The 26,403-nt window shown below is 38.8% G+C and overlaps 1 protein-coding gene across 4 annotated transcripts in view; it reads right to left on the bottom strand.

Annotated features, from left to right (window-relative positions):
- Positions 1-26,403, bottom strand: part of FRYL (FRY like transcription coactivator) — a 231,489-nt gene that overhangs the window by 10,970 nt on the left and 194,116 nt on the right. For all 4 annotated transcript variants that reach the window (XM_016206964.2, XM_016206950.2, XM_016206959.2 and 1 more), the window contains exons 47-58: positions 25,795-25,965; positions 23,515-23,655; positions 20,906-21,103; positions 17,850-18,011; positions 17,657-17,731; positions 17,152-17,328; positions 13,327-13,530; positions 10,482-10,649; positions 4,971-5,221; positions 4,208-4,415; positions 2,596-2,745; positions 1,809-1,907 (exon numbers count right to left, since the gene is read on the bottom strand). In XM_016206964.2, coding sequence (XP_016062450.2) covers positions 1,809-1,907; positions 2,596-2,745; positions 4,208-4,415; positions 4,971-5,221; positions 10,482-10,649; positions 13,327-13,530; positions 17,152-17,328; positions 17,657-17,731; positions 17,850-18,011; positions 20,906-21,103; positions 23,515-23,655; positions 25,795-25,965 — 2,004 coding nt within the window. The remainder of the gene's footprint in view (positions 1-1,808; positions 1,908-2,595; positions 2,746-4,207; positions 4,416-4,970; positions 5,222-10,481; positions 10,650-13,326; positions 13,531-17,151; positions 17,329-17,656; positions 17,732-17,849; positions 18,012-20,905; positions 21,104-23,514; positions 23,656-25,794; positions 25,966-26,403) is intronic.

Below are 26,403 nucleotides of genomic sequence, written 5' to 3'. Positions count from 1 at the left end.
AAATCTATACGTCTAGAGTCACCCTGAGTCTACAGTCATGTGATGGCTCACCTGGGGCTGGCAGTTCCCAGTGGGCCCCACTTTTAGCAGGCATGCCGCCTGCCACAGCTGGGATGCCGCCTCAGTGACCTCATCCTCCAGTAGACATGAGCTCAAATAGCTTTTCAGATTTATCCCAATTTAACTCTGACCAGCATGATGGCAAAAGCAGAAGCTGCCAAAGGCCTCAGAAGTTTCAGCTGCACAGCAGTGTTTCTATTTGATTGTTCAGAACCAGTCCCAGGCCATTCCAGATGTAGAGGTGGGGAAATGGACACCATCTCTTGATGGAACAGCAAAGGGGTGTGGACAGAGGCAAGCAACAGGGTTATTATGGTAACAATGTACCGCAGCTTCTAGGGTAGGCTACATTTCTGAAGAAACAAAAGGCACCATAATGGAAAAGACTGATAATGTGGAATTAATTAAAATAAAAAACTGTTCATTGAAAGATGCTACCAAGACAGTGAAAATACCAGCCACAGAGAGTGGAAAAATTTGTACTGTGTACATCCAATAAAAGGCTTGCTTTAAAACAAAGAACTACAATAAGAAAACCACAAATAACCCATTTACAAAAATGGACGAAGTACTTGAAAAGGCACACTTCACAAACTATCTAAATGGAGATTATCTATATGAAAAGGTACTCAAACAGTCATCAGGGGAAATGCAAAATAGTATCATGAATGCTACCACACAACTACCACAATGAATAAGTTTTTAGAAGTTGTCCATACCAAAGATACGAAGCAACGGTAACTCTTGTACACACTTCTGAAAGGGTTGGAAATGGATACAGCCTCTTTTAGGAAAGTTCTTGGCAGAACCAACTCAAGTGGAACATACGTTTATCCCACAACCCAGCAATTCCACTCCTAGATTCTCACAGACACGAGACATATACACGCAAAAGACGTGCGAGAATGTATACAGCACTCCCACTGGTAGGACGGCCAGATCTTGCCTGTTTCTTCCCTGATGTTGAAAACTCTTTCCTCTTCTCCAATCTGTCACTATTCTTTCAGTCCAGATAAAAGATCCCTTTCCCTTATGAGGGGAGAAAGCCCTAATAGAAGTATTTTCTCATAGCATGCTCCACCTAATCCCCTAATCAAAAATTACCATCTCTTAGGGTCTAAGGTCATATCTATTCCATGACATTTCCTATTAGCCTGAGCGACCTTTCTTTGGGGATCACAGCATGGCATCAGTTTTCCATTAGACCTGTATGATTCCGGGAAGCCTCTCTCACTGCCAGTACTTATTGCTATCCCTAAGTGACACTACTTTTGTTACTAATTACTCATATGCAGTATTTGTGCCTTATGTTTTTATCAATAAGAGCCAGGTTTTGAACTTCATTTTTCATGGGCCTTTACGTGTGATAGATACTTAGTACTAATTAATGAAAGACCCATCTATTCTAGAAAGAAATGTCTACTGTATACAGTGTGTGTGAAAAAGAAAAGCATTTTTTAAAGTTTTTTCTGCCCCCGCCAATTGAAAACACTCTCAGAGAACAGAACTGTGCTTTGCAGGGTCAGAGGGCAGTTGAAGAATCTCTCAGCAGGCAACACCTATTCCGTAGTCTACCACTAGGGGGAAGGGGGTGGGGGGGGTAAAGGGGGTCAAATATATAGTGATGGAAGATGATCTGACTCTGGGTGGTACGCACACGGTGTAACATACAGATCATGTATCATGAAAATGTACACTTGAAACCTGTATGATCTTATTAACCAGTTTCACACAGTAAAAAGACTGACCTGCTCAGCTGCTTCCCTCTTGGCATTATATGTATCCAGGTGTTCTTGCAACTCCAAGACACTGAACTTGAGTGTTTCTAGCAAATCACACGACACCAGCTGTCAAATCAAACACATTGTTCCCGGTTACCACTTCTGGTCACAGGCATGAGACCAACAACTTTTGGTTCATGGGATTCCTATTGGCTAATTTGTGGCCAAACTTGGTGCCAGGGTCCCTTACTGTACTCTGTTCCATATTCAGGGCTGACCTTTCACTGAAACGGAGAATTTCCAGGATGCCAGCAAGGACTAGCAGGCCTTCGAATGCTTTCAAAAACTGGCTCAGGCAAGAAACGGCATGTCAGACCAGTATATATACCTGGCAAATAACACCTTTGAAGCTTCTTAAACCTTGGTTTCTTTAAGTATCTTAATACATAATGTCCAAATGTGCTTGGAAACAAGGTGGGAAGATCAAGGAGCCCTGGGTTCTCAATGAGGGAGGTCTAGCACCGCCCCCGCTTTTTTTTAGGAATCATGAAAAAGTGCACATCTCTAGAGCTGACTTGTTAGCCGCCTCACCTAGGACTCTGTGGAGGATCAGGCAGAGAGGGGTCAGGATCAGAAATAGTCACAAGTCACTGCATATAATATACCGGAATTGTACTTTGCTAGATATTTATAACCAAGTTGAAAATATGAACCTTTACACTTTAAAATTCTGAATTATCTTTTAAATAGCCTATTTATTGAATGATGCCACTCAAATTCAGTCTTTATAATGAGCCCTCATGTAAAAACTTACTGTTTCAGCATCCACAAAGACTGTTGGGCACTCCGAACACATCACCATCACTTCCAATGAACTTTTAAATTTGGTACCAATGCGTTGCAGACTCTTGCCAAGGAAGCTGACTGCCTCATTAGTTATGTCTCCAAACTTTCTTTGAATTGTCTATGGAGAAAAGCATATGAAAAAGTTTAATATTTCCTAAGAAGGCCTCTTTTCATCTTTAAGTAAAGAAGCATAATTTACTGATTAGGGCAATATTTTCTTTTAAAATTATTGTAGCTATACACAGAATTCTAGTAAGTGATTTGTAAATCCATGTTTTTAAGCCCTACTTTAGGAAACATTGATTTCTAAAACCGATCAAATATTAACAAAAAAGTATTACTGAAAAAAGAAAAGTAACGACATATGCCATTCACCCCCCATTCCTGAGATTATCTTTAATGAGGAGAGACATGAGGAATTCTTGCTACACGCCCTTGGAAATAAAGTCCTCACATGTCTGAGGAATTAACTCTTCTGCAGTTCCACCTGAAAGAAATGTTTGGTAAATATAGTGTGCTATCCTTGGCTATGGGCTGCCATCTGACTTTAATCATTAAAGCCATAAAAATGCATTATGAGTAATAAATACTATCTCAAAACTTAAGAATATTCATTCACATAAAACAATCAGATGTCTGAGCCATAGTGAGCACTCAGTGAATTAGACTATATTAGTAGTATAATTATACGAATAGTTAATGTGTACCTACACAACACTGTTGTCATTATGAGTAATTTTTTAAAAAGCCTAAACAACAATCCCAGGCTTCAAGAAACTTAGAATGTCAAAGGAAAGAAAAGAATATAAACAGAAATCAAGTAGCAATGCAGAAGTAAAGAATTCAGTCCATGCTCCAATTCGTGAACACTAAGGAACTTCCCAGGGGAGAGACTGAAGGCTGGAATGGTTGGGAAAGCGTCAATGAGAGTAGGCATTTGGCAGGCCAAAACTGGCTTAGCTAGGGAGGAAACATGGTAGGTAGTTCAGAGGACGATGACAAATGGTGGCATTTCTCTGTGCCTGTTTCCCTAGCTACGGAATGCTAAAAGTATACTTACATTGCATAAATCTGTTGGAAGAATGGAATACGTAAAGAATTTAGCATGGGGCCTAGCATGTAGTGAGCAGACAATAAATGTTAGCTCATCATTATTATCTTTAGGATTGGAAGCAACCTTAAAATTTTAAGGTCCCCACAAAGTAATGAAAGTACTAATTATTTAGCATCTAAACTGTTTTAGGATATTGACTGCAAGCACCTTGAAGGCAGGGACCATGCTTTATATTTCTTTGGTATCCCTGATAGTGCCTAGGATCCTAGAGACAATTTATCAGTTGTTTTGAAGATTATTCTAACTGCCATAAGGGAGCTATCTGGAGTAGTCATTGTATATAAAGTACCAGCAGTAAGTACAATGTCACAATGTAAATTTAGTAATATCACTATCTTAGGGAAAAAATTTTTAAAAAAGAAAATCAGTGGGAATATTAACATTTGAGATACCGATTTTAGACCAAAATAACGTAACTTTATCAGGTAATGATAATATGAATTCCGAAAGCTTAAACTTCTCTAACCTGAAATAGCCTGGAAAACACATGAAAAGTAAACACGGCACAGGACCCATCGGAGTCAGACAGCATCTGGTTGACGTGGCAGCGCCAGGCCTCTTCCTCGTCGTCACAGGCCACTGGCTGAAAAGCGGCTATTATGGCAGAAAGAAATGGAGTTGGCAGAGGGGACGTCTGTGCTTCTGGGAAACCGTCGCGCTCCTCCTCATCCTGACTGTTAACACAAACGTCAATAATCATAATGTCATCTTAGCAGAGACCCAATTACTTAGAACAGTTTTAGTCATCCTAGGTAGAAGGAACAGTCTAACATCTGGCAGTCCTGAGAGATCACTTCCGCCCACTGTATGTCAAACTGGAAAAATCTGACCACTGATAATGAAACTGTAAAATAATTTTTAGGTACATTTCAGATTTATCCTGGTTCATTCCATAAGGTTGACACTTGGATCTGGCCATGTCCCGGTATTGATTTTAACATTTGGCTGTTAGGCATTCTGCCAAAATAGGTATTTGCTGGGCTTCGAAATGCACAGTGCCACCCACTATGCTTTGAGAGATGCCTATTTGTTTTTCTTTAAGTGAATGTTAGTAACAGAAAACAAACCCACCACGGTAAGTCATTTTATCTTTAAAAATGAAGACAGTATGATTGTAGACGAAAACATACACAGAAATGAAAGCAAGCAAACTGAACCACAGGGCTGTATCTGGGAGGGGTGGGAGAGGAGCTGCCCTCTCTCGGGGTGTCTGTGGTGCCGGTTCTCACCTAGATGGTCCAGAAAAGTCAGCTCCTTCTTCTTCACACCTTTCGTCTAGTTCTTTCAGAGCTAAGGTGACGTCTTCTTCACAGATGGACTCTGGGCAGCTTTCAGGAGCCAGAGGCTCTGGCATGTCAGTTTCCTCTACATCAAGAATTCCTCGACACACGAGAGCATCCTGCCGTTCCTGAATTACATATGCCCCTGCATCTTCAAAGGCTGTAATAACCTGTTCCTCCTTTAATCCTGAACTTGTATCCTGTAAAAACAAATCAGATTTTCTATGTACTTTAATAATATTAAAACAGGTCATTTATCAAATGGAATAAATGACTACTGCCATCAATATACACCTATTAAATTGTTTTCATAAAGTTTAATTTTAGGAGTTTTGGGATTCTGATTATATAAACTTTTTTTTAAAGAGTCCCAGTTTTAAAAAAATTGAAATTAACATGCATTACCTGTTGCCACACAGAAACATCGAGTTCTCTTAATAGAATTTTGGTGTTTACTTAGACATGCATTCTTTGGTAAAATATCTTCTCTCATACATAAGAAGCTTATATTACTGTAGATTCTCTCTCACATAAAATGTCATTTCTTTCATTATCCCAGAACATTATGTCCAGTGACTTCTGGATATAAGGAAGGGGGTAATTCACAATAGTTAACCCACTGGTCCTGTGGGGCGGCCTATGAATCGGGAACAGGCTCTGACCAACCAGGAGGCTTCTGGACTGAAGCCATGATGGTTCATGGTCTTCCTGACTTAGTTGCGACGTAAGAATTGTGTTCGGGTATTAAGACCACAATACCTCATTTCAGCAGTGAGTTACACCTCAGAAAACACTGGAAATTTTAGACTTATTTTTGAAAATTAAATGAGTTACAAGCTCATAAAAGCATGACTGCATCCTTCTAACCCCAAGCAAAGGACATAAAAATGTGCACGGATATTAGTTTAATCAGTTCGAAGATAAGCACTATTAGTCCCTTACAGTTTTAAGGATAAAGATCAGCTTCTTTTAGTACTTAGACCTAGGTTACTAAGTTTTATGGTAGTTTCTTATCTTGTTTTCATGGATGAAAATAGAATTTTCCTTCTAAAATATGAAAAGTGAAAGTCAAAACTCTTGACTTTTGACCAGCTGGGGCCTTCGTTTATTTACCTGTAAAATTCATTTATATAATAAAAGAAGGGTTTTGACCAGATTCTGGGCTGGGTGCTCTGAGATTAATGACTAACCACAATTAGTTTACAGTCTAATATAGGGTTAGGCTAATATGCAAATGACAATAATACAGAATATGGTAAGTATAAGGAATATCATAAGCGATATACAAAGGACTACTGGTACTCAGAGAAGGGAAAGATCACATCTGGTTGAAGCAATCAAAGCTCATCTCTCTGGAGGACACGTGATGGGCTATGACAGGGTAGAGAAAGTCTGGGGATGAATGCGTCTGTCCTCCTAAAATCCACACCTTGAAACCCTAAGCCCCCATGATGGTATTAGGAGGTGGAGCCCTTGGGAGGTGATTAGGTCATGAGAGGGGAGCCCTCATGGATGGGATCAGTGCCCTTGTAAGAGGCCAGCAAGCCAGCTTTTTCTCCACCATGTGAGCACAGCAAGAAAACCGTCATCTGCTACCAGGAGGAGAGCCCTCACCCTGACCATGAGCTGGCTGGCACCTCGATCTTGAATTTCTTAGCCTCTGGAACTGCGAGAAATAAATTTCTATTGTTGATAAGCTACCCGGTTTATGGTATTTTGTTATAGCAGCCCAAGCTAAGATTGATAGTATTTCAGGGAAAAGGAATCAGAAGTTGTCAAAGGCACAGAAATATGGAAGAAAATACAAAGTGTGCACAAAGGGATTGAGTCCTCACACGATAATACTTTAAAAAATAATATAGTACAATTATTCCTTAACCATCCCAATAACATATTCAACACACTCAAAGGTTTCCATCTGAAATTTTCTTTTTTTAATGACGTGGCCATTAAAAGGGTAATAACCATTAGTTATTTGTTATGTGACAGTGCTAGAGACATTTCTACACCCAGAATTTTTATTGGTGTTAATTTTCCCTTCTATATCAATTTAAACATTGATGAAATAATGTTTAAATAATTTCATCAGGTTGAAATAATTTACCAAACTGCTTGTTAAATGCCCTCATTTCTTAGCAGTTTAAACCTATAGCTGGTTGTCATTTCTTTTTGGACAATAATTTTAAGATTGATATTTTATCTGTAATTTTTATTACATAATATACACCAAAATTTTCTATAACACCTAGATTTCATGAAGATAATGCTTTTGGGCTAATGGAATGGACTCCATGGTTACATGTAGATTATGAGAATCAAATCTTATTAGACAAACACTTTGTTACATTCAAAGATTCAATGAGGAATTTCTGTCATCCATGAACTGGTCTCTGAACTATTATAAACACTAGAAGAAATCCTCTGTAAAGGTTTCTTTAATAAGCATAAGTTCAGAACTTGGTCCCTTCTACAGTCCAGAATTTCTGTCATTACAGGAAACACTATAGCCTACTGCTTCATGTTCCTGATATTAACAATTTAAGAGAAAAAATTAAAAAACATTCCTAGGAATGGATTTTTTCTTTATTTGTAAAATAGTTCACCTATTAAAATTAATTATATTCCTTATTTTCAGAAAATGCTGTAAGTAACAGAGTTATGGTTTTATTTTAGTATCTTCGAGCTTTCATACTTTCTAAAAAAGGGGGCAACTTGGGGCCATTTGACATTTTTAGGCACAGCAGGAAAAACAAATTAGGCCAACATAACTAACAGACACAAACTTGTATTACTCTCTTGTGGAGAGCATTCTTTTGGGCGATGGTTTTAATGTCAATAGAACTGTTTCTAAATCAAATACTATGGTTTAAAAATATTCTCATTTTCGTCCCCCAGTTCACAAAGTTTTATACTAGTAATGAAACCCACTACTGTGAAAAGACTAATGTAACAAACTGAAGTGTTTTTCCTTTAAGGAAAGAAAGTATCCTCAGGAAACGTCTAGTGCCTTGGAAGTAAGATCATTAAATACTGTTGGATGAATGAACGCCCATCTGAAATAACACAATTTCCAATATACTACATGGAAATATATGAATTTCCAATTCATTTCTAATAAAAATGATTTCTAGGAGGTAGTTAACTATGTAGCCTTTTAATAACCAAAAAATAAAACAGTTCCGTATTTGTTAAACAATATTAAAACATACAACCACTAACCATACTGCTTTTCTTAAGAAGGTATTTTTAGTATCAGTCTGCTGTTTCTAATGTTTCTAATGAGAATGTCTACTGACCCTTTAACATGGCAGATGAGGTTATTAACTAGGTGTTAATGGCCACTTAACAAGCCTCCCAACAAGTGAAAGTCTGCTTAAGGCGCACCTCTAAATCCCGTCAGTTCACTCCTGTAAACATTTCTCACGTTCAGGCACTTGGTTTTAGTTCAGGCCCCCTGATCTCTTGCTAACAAAAATTCTTATCTCGGTCTCCTCCGACCCAGCCTCCCAACCTCTACAATGGAGACTAATAAAACACAAGTCAGACCATAACCTTCCCGATGACAGGCACCTAGGCCACCAGCTGCATGTGGCAGGTACAAGAACCTACTTTCCTTTTGCCGTAAGAAAAGCTGAGATTTAAAAAAATAAACATAATCAGATCATGTCATCCTCCTCAAACTCCTCCCATGGCTGCCTCCTTCGTGGCCTCTAGAAGGTGATCACGAGCCCAGCCTCCGACCCCCTCCGCTCCGCTCCTGTGTCCCCTATGTTCCCTGCTGCTCCCTCCACCTGCAATGTTCTCCCCCATCTTCAAGGATGGGCTCCTCCTTGTCACTTAGGCTTCAGCTCAAATGCCACCCTATCAACCTTCCCCTCACCAAGTCCACTCTGCTGTCAGCTTTTGTTAATATGAGTAAGATCACTTTCTGATACGGTATTTATAGTTCATTCGTTTTACCTGTTTGTTATGCCTCCCCACTGGCACCAAGCTCCATAAAACCAGGAGCCTTTGTCTGATGCAGTGCCATGAGCCCAGTGCCTGGAGAGTGCCCGGCCCGCGGTGGGGCCCAGTAAATACCGGTTAAGTGACTCAATGCTCGAGTGCTCTGTATCCCTACCTCGGTATCTGTTACAGTGCCTGTCACAGGCATATCTGTAAAGAATGAAGATTCAGGACTTCCCTTCCTCTCGAGATAAAGTCTACGTCTTTAGTATGGCATGTAGGACCCTTCATGTCTTAGACCCCTAACCCTCTCTCCTACTGCCCCTCCTCCTCCACTGTACTCTCCAGAAATACGGACCTTCCTGGCGTTGCCTGAACCTGCCCTGTTATTTCACATGGCCACATCTTTCCATATGGTGTCCCTCTGCCTGCAATGTCCCACTGCCATGAAGCCCATCCTTTACCACTGCTGCCCCTATGCACAGCTCATCAGCCTGAGTTTTCCCTAGAACATGTCTGTTACTGAGCTGCTCACACTGAAATGTAATGCTACTTTTTAACCCCTGTCTCCCTTAATAGATAATGCACTCCCTTAGAGCAGGGCTCATGCCTCATTCATCTCTCTAGCACCTAAATGAACGCCTGGCATCTAGTAAAATCTCAGTATCTGTTGACTTGAATTATCTAAAGTTCTGCTATACTAGTAGGAGCATTAAAAACTGCCAAAATGCCTTCATTTCAAAATATGTCTGTTTACTGTTAAAGATGTAAAATACATTATCAGCTTAATAAAAGCGTGAGAAATCAACTTACTAAAATGATGAGATCTAATAACGACATGGATTTGTTTAACATTGAAAAAACAGAGTATTTTCCTAGTAGTTACCAAGGCATAAAAGCACACATGACAGAGCTATACAATGACAGTTTTAAAAAGTATTTATAATAAACTTAAAGAGAACACTAAGAAAACTAATACTTACTTATTTTTAGTCAGTCATTAGCTTGGAATCTGGCTTACTTCTCACAGGCCTTTCCAAAAAACAACACTAGTAGTTCCAAAGTCTTTTTAAAAAGATTTCATTTAAACAACTGCTAACACAGCTGGCCTGAGGTTTCCATCCCAATCACAGCACCAATTACTTAAACCCAAATACAAAGCAAAAAGAAATGAAAAACCAAAGCGATCCTTAGAGAAAGACAGCGCCACAGAAGCTGCTCACCGTCCCCAGAGAAGCGCTGTACATGAGCCTAATCACATTCTGCAACACAAATGCTCATTACAGACACTCAGGGTTATTTCTAACCTGTAGGTCATTTCCTTAATCCATCAACTATTTTTCATCATCGGATTTGACTATTTTATTGAAAAATAACCCACCAGGTTAGAAATACTGGACACAAATCATATAATTAGCATTATCAGATGAAAACTCTTTTGGAAAGGAAAGCAGGGATGTCAGAGTGCTAAAAGGAGCCCAGATTGGCCATGCACCAGCCCCCACTTCTCCCCACCTCAGGCAGCTGGCTGTTAGCATTATCTAGAGGAGGCTCCAAACTTGGGGTCTCATCTCTGATTTGAAGCACTTCCTCGGTTGACATGCTGCCGGTGGAGTCTTGAGACTGAAGGAGTAAATCAGGATGGTCTGGTGTGCTTTCATCTGCAGCAGAATCATTGTTTAACTAAAAGGAGAAATAGTAAAATAAGGAATTTATTCATGAATCAGTGATGGTCACAAAGGCCACAAGAAATGTGTTCTATATCTTAAGATATTTTCGGGGGTGGGGGGGTGGGGGGGGGCTTAGTTAGAAAGAGCTTCTTTGATTTCCTAAAATTGCCTCTTGCCCCATTCAGTCTATATCAGAATTGGTGCTATTAATGCACGCAGCTAACCCATCAGCAGAACTGAACTATCTTTTATACAGGTTTAAGTTTTGCTAAACAAAAACCATCAAAGGGTGAGAGCTCTATGTGACTGCATTCATCTTGAAATTCATATTTTTTAAAAAAATTATATATATGTATATATTTTTATTTTGGAGAGCGGAAGGGAGAGGGGGAGAGAGAAAAACATCAATAATGAGAGACAGACATTGATTGGCTGCCTCCTGCATGCCCCTTACTGGGCATGGAGCCCGAAACCTGGGCATGTGCCCTGACCTAGAATCAAACTGGCGACCTCTCCGTGCACAGGATGATGCCCAACCAACTGAGCCATACAGGCCAGGGCTGAAATTCCTATTTTTATGGTAGTGTTCTCTGTTTTCAGCTGGTTTGATATCTGTGGGGCAGGGCTATTCTCTGTGGCTTTGGTGCCAGGCACGCAGTAGATTCTCAGGAAGCAGCATTAATTTTAATTCTGAAGTGGCTGTTTACTTAAGTGAAAATCAATACCACAGAACTTCAGTAATGCAGAAAGAATCAGGACAGTAAGGCTGCTGTCAGGGCAGGCCATCATTAGTTGGTTTACAGTCTTTGAAAAGTAGTCTAATTAATTAGAAAAAAAGAAAAATATTATACTTTTCCCTCTTTTAAGCATGGTTATAAATTTTTCAGGGTCAATATTTAACATAAGAAATATTAAGTCTGTGATTCAAAGTAGGTGAAGGCAAAAGTAATCTTTTTCCCATGAGGACGACGCAACTTCAAGTTCTTTTTATCTCACTACCACTACGACTGGGGTTGGCCTTATTAAGGAGGCAGTCAATTCTGCCCCAAGGCTCTCATGAGAGATAACCTTTATTAAGCACTTACTATAGGCCAGGTGGCCTTCCTCCTCATGAAACTCCCACGAGGCAGATATAATCAGGAGTCCTGTTTTAAAGGGCAGGTTAGGTATCTTGACCAGTTACACTGCCTACCCGGTAAGTGGCAATGCCAGCCTCTGAGCCCACAATCTGGCTCCAGGGAGGGCTTGTGCCTCATTCACTGTCACTGTTGCCGGTAACTCAACTGTTCCTTTACATGAAAACAGTTTTGTGGAGGACAAGCACGGGTGGCATGGATCTAGAGGGAGGACCAGGCACGGGTGGCATGGATCTAGAGGGAGGACCAGGCATGGGTGGCATGGATCTAGAGCCACACTGCCTGGTAAACCCACTCATTAGCCGTGGGTCCCAGGAAAAACCACTTAATCTGCAGAATGCAACAACCACACTTAGATCTGGTGGTTCAGGAGTTACACGTGACTTATACACATAAAACACCAAGAACAGAGACGGGTGCATCTTAAACACCCAGTAAATAACTCTTACCATTCTAATACTTGAATGGGGGATTAGTTGACAGACATACTGGGGCAACAATGAGATGCTAAAGAATGAGAGGTGATAGGAAGCCAACCACAAGCCAACAACTTTACATCTGGTCTAAAGCCAGCTCAGCCGGTCATCCAACATCACTGCCAACAAAGGCTGAGTGTAAAGCTAAAAGGCACCAGCTAAAGAGAGGCCCAGTTTAGCTCTGTGTGAAAAGGCACTCCTGGGCCCTGGCTGATGTGGCCCAGTGGTTAGAGTGTCGGCCTGAGCAGTGAAGGGTCTTGGGTTTGATTCTTGGTCAAGGGCACGTACCTGGGTTGTAGGTTTGATCTCTGGCCCCAGTCAGGGTGTGTGCAGGAGGCAACCAATCCATGTGTCTCTCTCGCATCAGTGTTTCTCTCTGTCTCCCCACCTTCTACTCTTTCTAAAAATCAATGGAAAAAATATCCTCGGGTGAGCATTAAAAACAAAAACGACGGTAATCTTAAGAAAAAAAAGCACCTGCAGGATAGCCATGCAACTTAGATTACACCTGGTCCTCGCCGGCTGATTCTGTCTCATGTGTTCCCTGGTGCCCCCCCACCCCCCCACTGCACCTCAGCCTTTCTTCACCCCCATGTCTCTGAGGACAGGCTGCCTGCAGCCTTCCTCTCACTCTTTACTCCACCACCAGGCCCTTGCAGTCAGGGCCTCCATCTAACTGACTTGATCGTGAAAGAGACCAAAGTTGAGCTCAATCTTCCCACATTAACTAGGAAAGAAGTGGGCAAGGGACTGAGCAGTGCTGCTGTTCATGCTGATACTAAAACATGTTTCATTCAAGAGGTGGTCCTCTAAAAGAGCCCAGAATGGCTCGCCGTCACTAGGGGAGAAGCACCAGAAAACCTGTCTTAGCTGGTGGGTGTGCAGTATCCACTTAAATGTTTAGTCCTGTCTTGGAGAACAGAATACTCCCTAACTGCTGCCAGTCTGCATTTTCATTTCAGTATGTGCGTTTTACCCAAACTGAAATGAAAACCAGAATATCAAGAAACAGTAATTACTAGGTTGGAGGTTAAGAGGGCAAGACCAGCTGCCGCTGTGTGAGGAAGTGACTGGGTACCATCTGCGTGCGAGAGAGTATCTGGCTTGCAGTGAGGGCCGCTTCCTCTTCCGAGGACTCGTCCGTATCCTCCTGGTTGGTCAGGTTCAGGCTGGGGGTGCTGCTGGAACACTGGTACTCCTGGAGGGATGGCGTGTCCCCTTTGTCAATACTGTCCAGCGAGCGCCTGCGGACTCCCCAGTTGAAATTGTCCATACTTTCACCCTGGAAAAGCAATGAGATTTTTAAGACCTCAAACACATGCTTGTAACTGCAGTAAATGTAATACACCAGGAAAACACATACCAAGGTGAAAAATACTTAATGCATTGTCATAAGCAGAGTTTCAATCAGCCCTTCAATTTCTTGAAACTTTTAAAACAGCATTAAATATTTATATTTCAAGAGATCAAAATATTTGGTTGATAACCTGTTTTAACAAAATGATTTTCTTAACTTTCTTTATTGTATTACTGGGGACCAATGAAATCGACTACCTAGGCCTTTCTAGTCTAATACACAAACACAATGAGATCACAAAGACGACAAATACATCACAGACGACAAGTAAACAACCCACAACACCAGGCTGCAACTTACCTGCAGCTCCTGGTTAGCAAAAAGGAAAACACACAGAATTAGAAAGAACGAAGACAAACATTTAAATATACACTACACTTCTGGGGAAAACTTTTTGTGATTTCTCTAACTCAAAGACTGATTCAAGCTCTGGATTAAACTTTGTGCAGGAAGCCAACGTGACTTAAATTACTTCTCAATGCAAAATAGGTGAAAAAGTCAGAGACAGACATTTAAAACAACATTTCTATGATACACTCCAGCAACACAAAATTGAAGAAAATCTTCAAAATTCACATAGATTTACTACTTGATACAAAACTGACTTAATACCCACATTCAGTGGACAACATACAAGGTCATAATTATCTGAGTCTGTAGCATGATTCTGACTAAATCAAAAGATCATTTCTTGTTATAAAACAGTTTAAGCTATTACAGCAATTGAAACATAACTTTTGCCAACTTCAAAAGGGCAAGCAGAAACATGACAAGTTTCTATTTCACCCCAGATTTATATAAGTTAAGTTCCTGTTATTCTAAGCTGAACCTCCTTTTGTAAGGGTATAATTCTTACAACTCTTTCCTAAGCCCTGATGCGAGTCGGCCAGCACAATGCGATTTACTTGTATTCCTTTACTCAAGAGGAATTGTCTAGAATAGAGGTTTTCAAATCTTTTTTTCTTTTTTAATAAAGGAGAGGAATACTTATTTCAAATGAAATTTAAGATGGAAGCCGACTGTATAAAACTGATGAACAAAGCCGAGTTCCTCTGGTTGAACCAGGAGCTCTAGCCAGTTGGCCCTTGGATCTTTTCCTGTTTCTCAGGGCATATCCTAGAAGCCCTCGGCTCTGCAGGTCAGAGTCTCAAAAGCCTCTTTCCTAAAACACATTTCAAATACTATTATGTAGCATAACACATACTAATGGTAACAGCTCCCAGTCCATACTTGGCGGATGAATAAATACACACTGTGGGCTTTCATGGGTTCATTAGCAGTTAAGTTTGTTTTGTAGCGAAGTCTTTCCTGTAACCATGTTTTAAGCAAGACTATATTTAGACTTTAGAAAAATCTCTATCATTTGATTTTGCCTAATTATGAGGCAGAAATTAGCATCACTCTCCCGAAATACTGTCACTTGAATTAAAGACAGACCTACAATAAGCACCTTTAATTTCATCTGACTAAAATTGTAATCAAAAGCCATTTTTATTACCACTGACATTTTTGAGTGCTGGATGAACTTCGAAGCATTTATATTTTTTGTTTGCTTTTTAAAAAAAGAACACTAATCTTATCATTATAAAAATGTCAAGGACCTACCTTTAGAAATTTTAAATTCTGAACTCTAAAAAGCAAATAACTACAAAAGAATTTAGCAGCTGCACATGCCCTTGAGGTAGGGCAGCAGGTCTCTCCAACTCATCACACTTTCTGAAATCAATTTTAGAGGGTGGTGACCTACCTCTTTTGAAATCAAATATAAAATGAAAGGAAGAGAACAGAAAATATCAGTGTGCATAAAGCATTAGTAAGGATGTATCTCTTGAAACTTTTATTTTAAAGGTGCGTGCATATTTATAGTTGGATGTGATATAAAATGTGTTAACTATGGATCACAGTAAAAAGAAGTTTAAAAGCCACTGCCCTACAGGTTGCAGAATAATACCTGTGGGGCTCCTAACAACCTGTACAATTGTGTCTTTGGGAACACATAAGTGGCGAACTATCACAGAGAAGCCTGCATAGCTGCTGAGCTAGTGTAAAGGCACTTGTCTGATTCTGAGGAACTGCGGTCATATCCTCATATCTGAAGCATGTAAGAAACCTCCCTAATCTGGATTCCTATCAACAACTAATGGTGTGACATGGAGCAGGCCATTACACTTCATTCCGCTACCTCACCGATTAGAGCCAAAGGAAGCATTCCTTCAAGCGAGTTGATGAATGCATATGCATTATGTGGGTGACTTGAAATTCTTCGGAGAAAGTCACAGCAATGACATGGCATGGATTCTTAATAAAGTGTTTGGGCCTCTCGAATACAGATATTCATAACAATTTTAGAATGAACATTTTCTTGACCTATTTAATATAAACTTCTCAAGTTTGGGTGATTGTGGTTTAGGGCACTGACCTCAGTTATAGGGACAGGTTCTGACTAGCCTAAGACAACCAGGGCAATCCTATCGCTTTGCCTGAGTGACTGTTTCAGAAACTGGCAAACGCCTTAATGTGGGCCAATGAGATGTGACAAGAAATTTGCTAAGAGTTTAGGAAAGCAACTTCTTTACTTTCATGAGCATTCCTGGAAGTGACCCTCATTTCTCCTGAACACGGCTGCTGTGGCTGTGAGCCCACACACAGCGTGACAACCATCTTTCTGTTGTCTGAGGTCAAGCTGACTTAGAGAGATAGGCAGAGCCTAGAGAACTGCAGAGAGAGACTCAGAGACCGCAGTGAGCCATATCTAAATAAGGCCTGACTCTGCCCATCTGTTTTGTGAGCTAATAAATCCACTTTTGAGTTAGATTTTCCATTTGGAAAGCATCTGAACAGACAACCATCAATTTGATCTAAATTAAATCAACCTGGAGGAGAAAGCCCTTTGGGCATTATGAAGTGAGGCATTTGAGAGAGATGGCTACATCATCAAATAGAAAGTGGTGAGGAATGGCACTGGAAGAATCTCTGTCACTTACCATAGGAAAGTTTTAAGAGAGCCAAAGCCTTTTTAATTGTCAAATTAGTGTAAGTGCCACGTTCTTTAAAATTGTTTGATAAGTTTTAATTTTTTTACTATTTTGCTACACATTAATTTTTATATCACATGCCAAACATTTATGCCCAAGCTCATCCTAAATTTAAAACATAGTTTTGGTATAGCATAGGAAATATAGTCAATAATATTGTAATAACTGCATATGGTATCAGGTGGGTGTCTAACCACTATTTTGTACATCTGAAACTAATATTAAATGTCAACTATAATTGAAAAATAAAAAAAAAAAGAACTTCTGAAGAAATCCATTTTTTACTTTCTATTTTTAAACATAAAGATAAAAAATTAGATGTTCCTGTTTTATTTCAGACTTATTCTGCTACTGGACTAATTGTACCAATCACATTTAGTTCTCAATTTCGATTTTTATCTTTTTGACCTTACACTGACCTTAATAAGAAAAGAATCTACGGTCAAATCTTCAATTCTTATACAGTTACAACTGTTCTATAAATATTACAATAGAAAGTCCATATCCTTACCTCTGCATCTTCCAATTCAACATCTAAAAAGTCAAAATCCTTAAAAACTCCAAACTGCTGTTCACTGGTGTTATCTTCTGCAGCTACTTCGTCTTCTTGGATTACGTCTTCTGTTGCAGAAATCAGGCTCGTCTGCTGGTCCCCGACGTCCAAATCTTCGTTAGAAGAAAATACCACCTGACCCCCCCACAAAAAAATAAAAATAAAAAGCCACCTGTCAGCTCTGCCATTCTGCATATGGGACATCCATGCCCTAAGAGCCACTGCAGGCCTCAACTGTCAATGAATTCAGAGCTTTAACTGGTCTTCGTGTTAACACCTAACTGGCTGAATACTTAGCACAGCTGCCAGGTGTCACAAAGACAAGCCATATTTTTTTCTTGCTTAGTCAATACCAGAAGTCAGCTAAGTTAAAAAAGGCAAGCAAGGAGATAGGGTGACGTCCCTTTCTTCATGGAATAACATGATTTTTAGAACCTTTACACATGCTTTCATGACTACTCACTGATGGGTTCTTCGGAAGGCCAGACTCCGGGCCACAGAGAGCGAGCACGTTCATTAGCTTCTCTCTGGTTCTTCGCTAAGGAAAAGCATTCAAACGTTAGGGTTACTGATAAAGAAGACAGTTTCTCAAGTCTTCATACATATAACAGATTCTTTTATTCCATGAATGTTCAGGTTTATATTCTTTTGCGTACCTGTGATAACTGTGGCCTTTTCCAGCTAACAGGGACCAAGGCATTAGAATTAGAACCAGAGGAAGTAGATGAAGTGCTTCTAGTAACAGCAATAACTTTTGGTTTCCCATTTCTTCCGGCTGCAGTATGCTGATCACCATATTTGTTTCCAATAATTGGTGTCTATGCAGAAGCAAAACGCCAGTGTTTGACCCAAATATTTCAACATAAAATGGTTGATAGTATATGACATTTTTTAAAACAACCAACCAAAAAACAGCATAAGAAGAAAAACTACTTAGCATGCAGTAGATGATATAAAAATCAAAGATAAGATGTTTTTGAAAATCACAAGCATTTGCTTTATTGAAAATGAGTCTCTGAGACTATCAGAGAGCCTATTCCTATTTTTAATATATACCCGCTTTCTTTAAAAACAACCATCTCCAACCTTTTCCCACATGATTATAAAATATATCTTCTTTGAAAGTTCAGAAAATGTAAAAATGATTTTTTAAAAAAATCTCACCATTCAGATTTAATGTCTATTAACATTTTGGTGTTTTTTTCAATGCATGTGAACTGTACTGCAGTAATGTACTTTTGCGAAGATTCAAAGTAGGTAACAACTTCAAAGAGTAAGATATCTGTGCAGCATCTTACTACAAATCTCATGTATAATATTTCCAAAGTTTCAGTAAAAATCCTATCAAGATTCAAAACTCATATTTGGTTTTGTGAACCATCTTGAATTTGCAATTGAAAATAATATTCAAGCTCATCTGCATGTTACAAAAGTCCTTCTTTATGATCTGGTGCCCACTTACCTCCTTAACCTCAACTTCTACCACTCTCCCCTGAACTTCACACACCAGCAAAGCTAAACTTGCTGTTTTTTGCTTTTATGGACCTATGTTTTGGCACATGCTGTCCACTATGCATGGAATATTCACCAAAGCAAACCCCTAGTCATCTTTTTTTCTTTTTTAAAAAAATATATCTTTATTGATTTCAGAGAGAGGAAGGGAGAGAGAGAGAGAGAAACATCAATGATGAGAGAGAGCCACTGATCAACTGCCTCTTTCACACCCCCCCACCAGGCATTGAGCCCACAACTGGGCATGTGTCCTGACCAAGAATCGAACCACAATCTCCTGGATCATAGGCTGATGCTCAACCACTGAGCCATGCTGGTCAGGCCCCTTATCTATCTTTTAAGAATGACTCCAGACTTCCCAGGAGGCCTCCTCTGACACCACCACCACCTCTCAGTAATTATACTTGGACGATTTGCCATGTAATGGTGATCTGTTTATGTGCCCATCTCCCTTACTTATGCAAGGGTCCCCTGGACCACATGTGACTCTTCCCTGTTCCTCTAGTTTATCTCCAGTGTGTATACATAGCAGGTACTTAGGAAATTTTGAAGAAAAAATTGAAATTAAGTATATCAAATTTTTGAGAATTCACATCACTGCTTCAAACAAATTATTACAGCATCAATTTCTGACCTGGAAGGACAGGAAAGCCCAGCTACTCTATCATTTTCCTATGCTAAGTGAGAAATTCTCAGATGATATCAACTAAAACATTAACAATAAACATCCTTTCTATCTAAAATCAATCAAACAAAAAAACCAATATGCTCTGGATAAATTCTAATACCAAAACCAAACTGCCAAGAAATTTTTTTCAAATAATGAATTCCTAATCAATTAAAATGTGATTAGATCATCCATGCTTATCTTTCTCAAATCCCCTTCAATACTTGATCCATAACTTCTCTCTTGAAAAATTCCTCCTTTGGATTGTAAAAGACCATTTCAATAGCACCAAGGCCACCAAGATTGGGCTCAACTACTGAAGAAAAAAATTTGCATTCCCAGCAAGGGTCAAATTCTTTACATGACATTTGTATTAATGTGACACAGTCGGGGGCCCAGGTTTCCTTTTGGACTGGTGGGTCCTGCCTCTGTCTTACCCTAAAATATGGGGCTTCTCATTTCTTAGCTTATTTTAGCCGTGTTGCTCCTTCCATGATTTCAGTTTTCTACTTATACAACACTGAAAACCCTTAAATATTTTTACTTCCACCAAAGTTTTCTTCTAAAACTTTCGTATCTGAAAATCTAAATGACTACTAGGCACCTAGGTGAGTATGTTTCTTAGTCACTTCAGAGTCAATATATTCAAGACTGAACTCATTACCCAACCTTCTCTGCTGAGATCTGTCCCCTCCAATTCCCATTCTCTCTGAATAGGACCAACATTTATGCAGTTGTCAAAGCAACTGTCCTTAATCTCTCTTCCTCACTTAGCACCTCTTTTCCTTCCTATCAAGTCCCATCAATGTTCCTCAGTCTTTTTGAGACCCACCCTTCCCTGTCCATTTCCTCTGCAGTGGCCTAGGAACAGTCCAACATAATCTTTTGCTCAAATTACTCTAACAGATTCCTTACCAATTTCCCTCACATTCTCCCCGGTCTAATTTCCATCCTGTTGCCAGATTGATTATCCTAAAATGCAAATCCTAGTATTTCCTACTCTAGCTAAAAATCCTTTTAAGAGTTCCTACTCAGGCAGGTGAGATCCCTGTGATCTTGCTCCTGCCTCCCATGCCTTCAGCTTCATTTCTCATCACTCTACCTCCATTCTCTGTGCTCAAGATATGCTGCACTCATTGGAAGTTTCCAGAGTACCACACTTTCTCACAATTACAAGCCTCCACTCACTCATGCTGCCCTTTCTGGGATATAATCTCCCCACTCCAAACTTTCATATAGACATGTCCATCTAGCATTACCTGCCTTTCAACACTCTGCTCAGATCAGGTTAGATTTACATGTACTCCCAGAGTACTTTTAACTTACACCCAGCCAAGCACCGATCACAACTTTTATTTGCCTATTTCCCCATGAGAACTGTAGGCTTCTGGGGAGGCCTTCTCCCCATCCCCTTCCCAATCCCACAGCACCTATCGCAGGGTCTCCTACTGAGCATGAGCTCAGTCAATGCATGTTGAACGAACAGGTAACAATTTCTACAAGAGCATCTGTATCAATTGCTGAGCATCTTACCTCGGATATATCAAAATAAAAATCTAAGGTCTTCCCAGGCAACTCCTTAGAGACGTTATTAAAAATCTTAGTGAAGGACATTTCAGGCGAACCCATATCTCCTCCATAGGTCTTGGGGCTATCGTTGGGTACAACGAGACTTGCAGAGCGAGACACCACCAGTTTTAATATGTTAAGGGCTTCCTTCCAATAAGGACTCTGATTTAAAAATGTAATAAGACATATAAGAGTTAAAAATACATATTTAAGAACAAAAATTTAGTTATACTGTAAATAATGAAAATATTGCTTCTATAAAAACTCTTGTAAATTATTCATTTTTACTTTGAAGTCCTCAAAGAGGATCTGAGTTACAAAAGGAAAGAAAACAAGTTATTATTTGTACTGATAATTTTATGAGACAGTGTATACATAACAATGCTTCCAAATCATAGTATCTTGCATTTCTCCTAATAAGTGCTTTATAAATATTAGTGTTGGTAAACAAAGGAGTTATATATGTGAACTTTCTAGATAAGTGAAGTTTATAGTTTTATGACTCTAAATACTTTAAGTCTTGGAGATAAAACATTTGTTAATACATACTTTATACATATAAAAAAAATTTTAAATACTAAAAAAATACTAGATTTTTGTCAATGACCCAAGCCCCAAATAATCGTGTAAATATTGTGCTAAAGTGATGCTCTTAGGGATTACTGAGTTGTACAGGGTGCTTTTTCCCCTACATATATGGTGGCTATGTTTTTTGGGTTGTTTTCTGCTTTTCTTAGTTTTGTTTCTACTGAAATAATTTAGGAATAATTTACATGATAAACTTATATGCAAAGAAGATTAATGTCAAATAAAGAATTTATAATATCTTCCCCTTACTATCTACTAAAAAGAATACATATAAAAACTACTTCTTATTTATGATACCATTATCACATCTCAACCTTGTATTATACAGATTGTTTCACACAGTTGACAATTCTGGGTGGGATGCCATTAAAACAACTAAAGGAAATGAAAAATCTTTCACAGAACTGAGCTGTCCAATTTAGTTAATGACATCTTGATATAAAGACACCTAAAGCAAAAAATATTTAATAATAAAAATATCCCATAATATTGAAACATTTTAATCATGTCATTGTAAAAAACAGTTTATATTGAACAAAATCAGCATTGTTTTTTTGCTGACAGAAATAGAGGCTCTGGGAATTATAAAACACAAAAACTTCTTCAGGAAGTTCCACAAACTATATGGGCAATTGTGTTCTAAATGTAAAAGATTATCAGGAGCTCAATTCTGTAAAATGTCCAATGTTTGAATAAAGCAGAAGCCACTAATTATGATGACTCATCGGCCAAATATGACCTTGGTTCACACAACATTTAAAAATAAGTGAACACTTTAAAATTAGGAGATTTTAGAGAAAAACAGGTTTCCAGCTTCTCTCTTATTTATTTAAAATGTTTTTATTGATTTCAGAGAGAGGAAGGGAGGAGGAGAGAAACTTTATCAATGATGATCGGCTGCCTCCTGCACGCCCCCAATTGGGGATGAAGCCCACAACCTGGGCATGTGCCCTGACCAGGAATTGAACTGTGACCTCCTAGTTCATAGGTTGACACTCAACCACTGAGCTCCAGATTCTTTAAAAAAATGGAAGCTGTGGCCACAATGGAGCTGTACTCCAGCACGGCAACTGTCGGGGGAAGCAGAGCTGTGCTGCTGCATTCAGGTGGGGAATGTACATGCATGCAGTTCACTTAGATACAAATCTATGCCCTCTTACAGTTACGTACTGGCCCATGGTGCATGCGAGCTTGTGGTTCCGAACAAAAAGAATATATTTATGTTTCATAAAATAGTAATGCAATGTGGTATGTGCTACTATGGAAAATCCAGCTAAAAGTTTGATGAGTTAACCTCTTTACCCTATAAGAAAAGAAATGTACTTTAGAAAAAAAATAATTACTTGGTGAAGCTTTACTCACTGAGAGAAAACATAGAGAAGACAAACAGCGTCACCAAAGGCTTATTAAGTTTGAGGCATATTTGCTATCAGTGATTTTCAAGGGAATCTAAAAAATAACCTGTATTACCTAACGGAATGGAAAACATTTTAATAATTTTATTATTTTCAGATATGGACTAGGACATAAACTCATTGCTAGCCGAGTATTTCCACTTGCACATTTTGCTTTAGAGAATGTAGATATGGCTGGAGTAGAAATATTATTCTGTGAAGGCTCTTAGAGAGTTTGCTCTCTAATTAAAGTTGTACTCAAAACACTCATCTACTCAGCAAGGCCTTTCTTAACAGATAGTTCAAAGGTGAAATTCAGTACAGACCAGGCTGACTTGTCATCAGTTACATTAAACCAAGCCTGACTTTTTAACTTTCTAAATATCTGGTTCTTTTTATCAGATACCATTCAGATTCTGCTTTTTAGTCACTTACATTAAGAACATTATTGAATGTTGTAACTCTCCCTAAAAACATGATTTATGGACTTACTACTTCTTTACTCTTGGACATGTAAGGTGCTTCTGGTTTTTAATGATTATAAATCACTTTGAGATGAACACTTCTAACCTAAGTTTTGTGGTCACTCACCTGTACATATTTGCCAATAATCTTGATGATCTCCAAATTAAACTGCTTGACGGGGGCAGCAGAGAGGTCAATGTGACTCAAAAGACTGTAGATGATCTGTAGTAGGGACTGCTGCATACTGGACAATCCTTTTTCTAACAGCTAAAAGTAAAAATTCAACATTTACATTTATCATATTGAAAATATAATAGATTTAAGCCAGGAGTTTACGGTGAGATGATTAGAAATCTACAGACGAATAAAGGTAAAAGGTAAAGTCTATTATCTTAATTTTAGTGTTTTCTTTTACTTAACTAATTTAATTTAACACTATTTATTTTAGGAAAAGAGAAAAATCACTATACCATCACCACTAAAAAATAATTATCCACAAGCTATTCACACCAGCCCCTTATTAGCTATGTGATCTTGGACACGTTGCCTAACTTCTCTGAGCCTCTTGATTTTTTAAAATAAAACAGTGATACTATATACCTCTTAGTGTTTGCAGGATAATTAAACGTACAGTTTTAAATACATGTAACTTGCTTTAGTAGTGTTGTAATACTTTGATAATTATTAATAATAATGCAGCAAGGATAATTTACACTAGTAAGAGCAACATTGGGGGCAAAGTATTCTCTCTACAGAGTGGACAAATGTTGCCCATGCGTGATACGTAGTAAGCTGTACTGTGCCAGGTCCAGACCTTAGATCCCAATGACTGGTGCTCAGGGAGAACTGGGGCTACTTCAGTGGTGAGCTTTATGGTGGCACAAAGTAAAGCTGGCCTAAGGCACTTAAATTCAAAGCTGATTAAGGAGGTTAGGACTGGTTTTATCCTGGCTTTTGTCTTAAAGGGGTAGGTATGAGATGAACTGAGAGACTTGTGTTCATTCAGGTTGAAAAGCTGCCAGGCAGATAGCTCACACTTCAGCTCTCTTAAATATAAAGCTGATGGGAGCAAACCTATCGAAACCAACACTTGAAAATTCACACCACTCCTGAAGTGTTTTATGACAGTCATCACCAGTCACGTAGCTAAGTTAAAGTGTTATGAGCAATATTTACAATGTTCATTGAGTTATGAATAGTCTTTTAAGTTTACACAGAGTTTTAAGTTTAATTTCTAGAGGTCAACTTTTTTATTTTTATTTTTTTTTAAAAATATATCTTCATTGATTTCAGAGAGAGGAAAGGAAAGGGAGAGAGAGAGACAGGAACATCAATGATGAGTCATCGATTGGCTGCCTCCCGCATGCCCCCAACTGGGGACCAAGCCCGCAACCGGGGCATGTGCCCTGACCGGGAATCAAACCCCGATTGCCTGGATCCTAGGTCAAGGCTCCACCGCTGAGCCACGCCCGGCCGGGCTAGAGGTCAACTTTTTTAAAAGGAAGGTATGAGTTTATTATAAGCTGATAAATATTTTTAGTGACTAGGAATTTCTTCCTTTTGAGGTTCTCTTTGTGGCTAGACACTCAGTAATTTACTAGGTATGAAGTTACTTCCTCAACAGATAAATATTAACTCTTTATGCTGTTCTAGGGCTACTTTGAAAAAAAAAATTCTGTTTTTAGCTACCAAAATATTTTAGATTAGGAAGCAAATGTATCATCAAAATAAAAAATTCCCCAGCAGGAATGCCTCTGCACACTGTTTTATTCTAGAAAGAATTTCACGGTCAAGAACTAATTCTTTAGAAACAAATATTATAACCATTTTCTAGGATCAAGACCTCTAAAAACCCATTTTGCATTTTTTTTTTTTTTTTTTAAATATTTATTGACTGATTTTAGAGAGAGGGGAAGGGAGAGAAACATCAACTTGTTGATTCTTTTTTTCTTTCTTTTTTTTAAAAAGTATAATCTTTATTGATTTCAGAGAAAGGAAAGGAGGAGAGAGAGAGATAGAAGCATCAATGATGAGAGAGTCATTGATAGAGCCTGCAACCTGGGCACATGCCCTGACTGGGAATCGAACCCCGATCGCCTGGATCCCAGGTTGACGCTCAACCACTGAGCCACGCCCGGCAGGGCCCATTTTGCATTTTAAATAAAGTTGAGGTTTAATTTATTTTGAGTTTATATCACTTAAGGACAGTGAATGTAGAAATAAATACTGAAAATAGAAAAAAATTTTATAAAAACTTCCTTTATACTTGAAAGGAATGATTTATGTTTCTTTAAAAAGAGATGTAATCTATATTCACTCTTAAAGACAATTTAAAGATCAGTATTATGATTTTAGAAATAAGTCTACTTAAAAAAAAAAACCCTCCCCCCTTTTTGGTAAATTTACCTCTGCAAGATAAGTCACCAGATTAAATGTAGTTTCTGAGAAGGAGTCGTGCAGGTATCGACATACGACGTTGATCCAGTTGGAGCAGTCTCTGGAATATGTGTGCGTGCTGTACAAACTCATCATGTGCGCCAGGTTCACAAGGGTTGGGCATTTTTCTTCAGCACAAACCTAAAAAAAAATAATAATTTCATTCACCAAAATAAAGATGCAAGTTTAAACTTGATTTCATACTAAACATATTTAATAAAGTAATTTAAATGTATATGTTGAAGTTCAATGCATTTCATTTCAATACAGCAGGAAAGTTAAGCAGAAGAGAAAAAAGGACAAGATGTTAAGAGGGTAACAGCAGGTAACGTAGAGAGATGATTAATACGTCAGATTCTTCCACAGGCGTTAAACAGTATGGCTTTTTTTCAGTCTGACGCTCTGTAAAACTGTCTGTGGTAAAAATCCATGCATGGTTCTGTAAACCTTGTATATCATTCTGTAACTTTTGTAAAAAGAGTTCTGTTTTGTGAAATCTACACAGGCTCCGAGTGGGATCCTCTGGGAGGTTCTGAGTGGCAGCACCAAAGAAGTGCTTTAGTCTCAAGCGGCCTGAGG

Source organism: Miniopterus natalensis, chromosome 1 (genome assembly GCF_054644295.1).
Source record: "Miniopterus natalensis isolate mMinNat1 chromosome 1, mMinNat1.hap1, whole genome shotgun sequence".
NCBI classification, from domain to species: domain Eukaryota; kingdom Metazoa; phylum Chordata; class Mammalia; order Chiroptera; family Miniopteridae; genus Miniopterus; species Miniopterus natalensis.
This window is presented reverse-complemented; position numbering and strand designations above follow the sequence as displayed.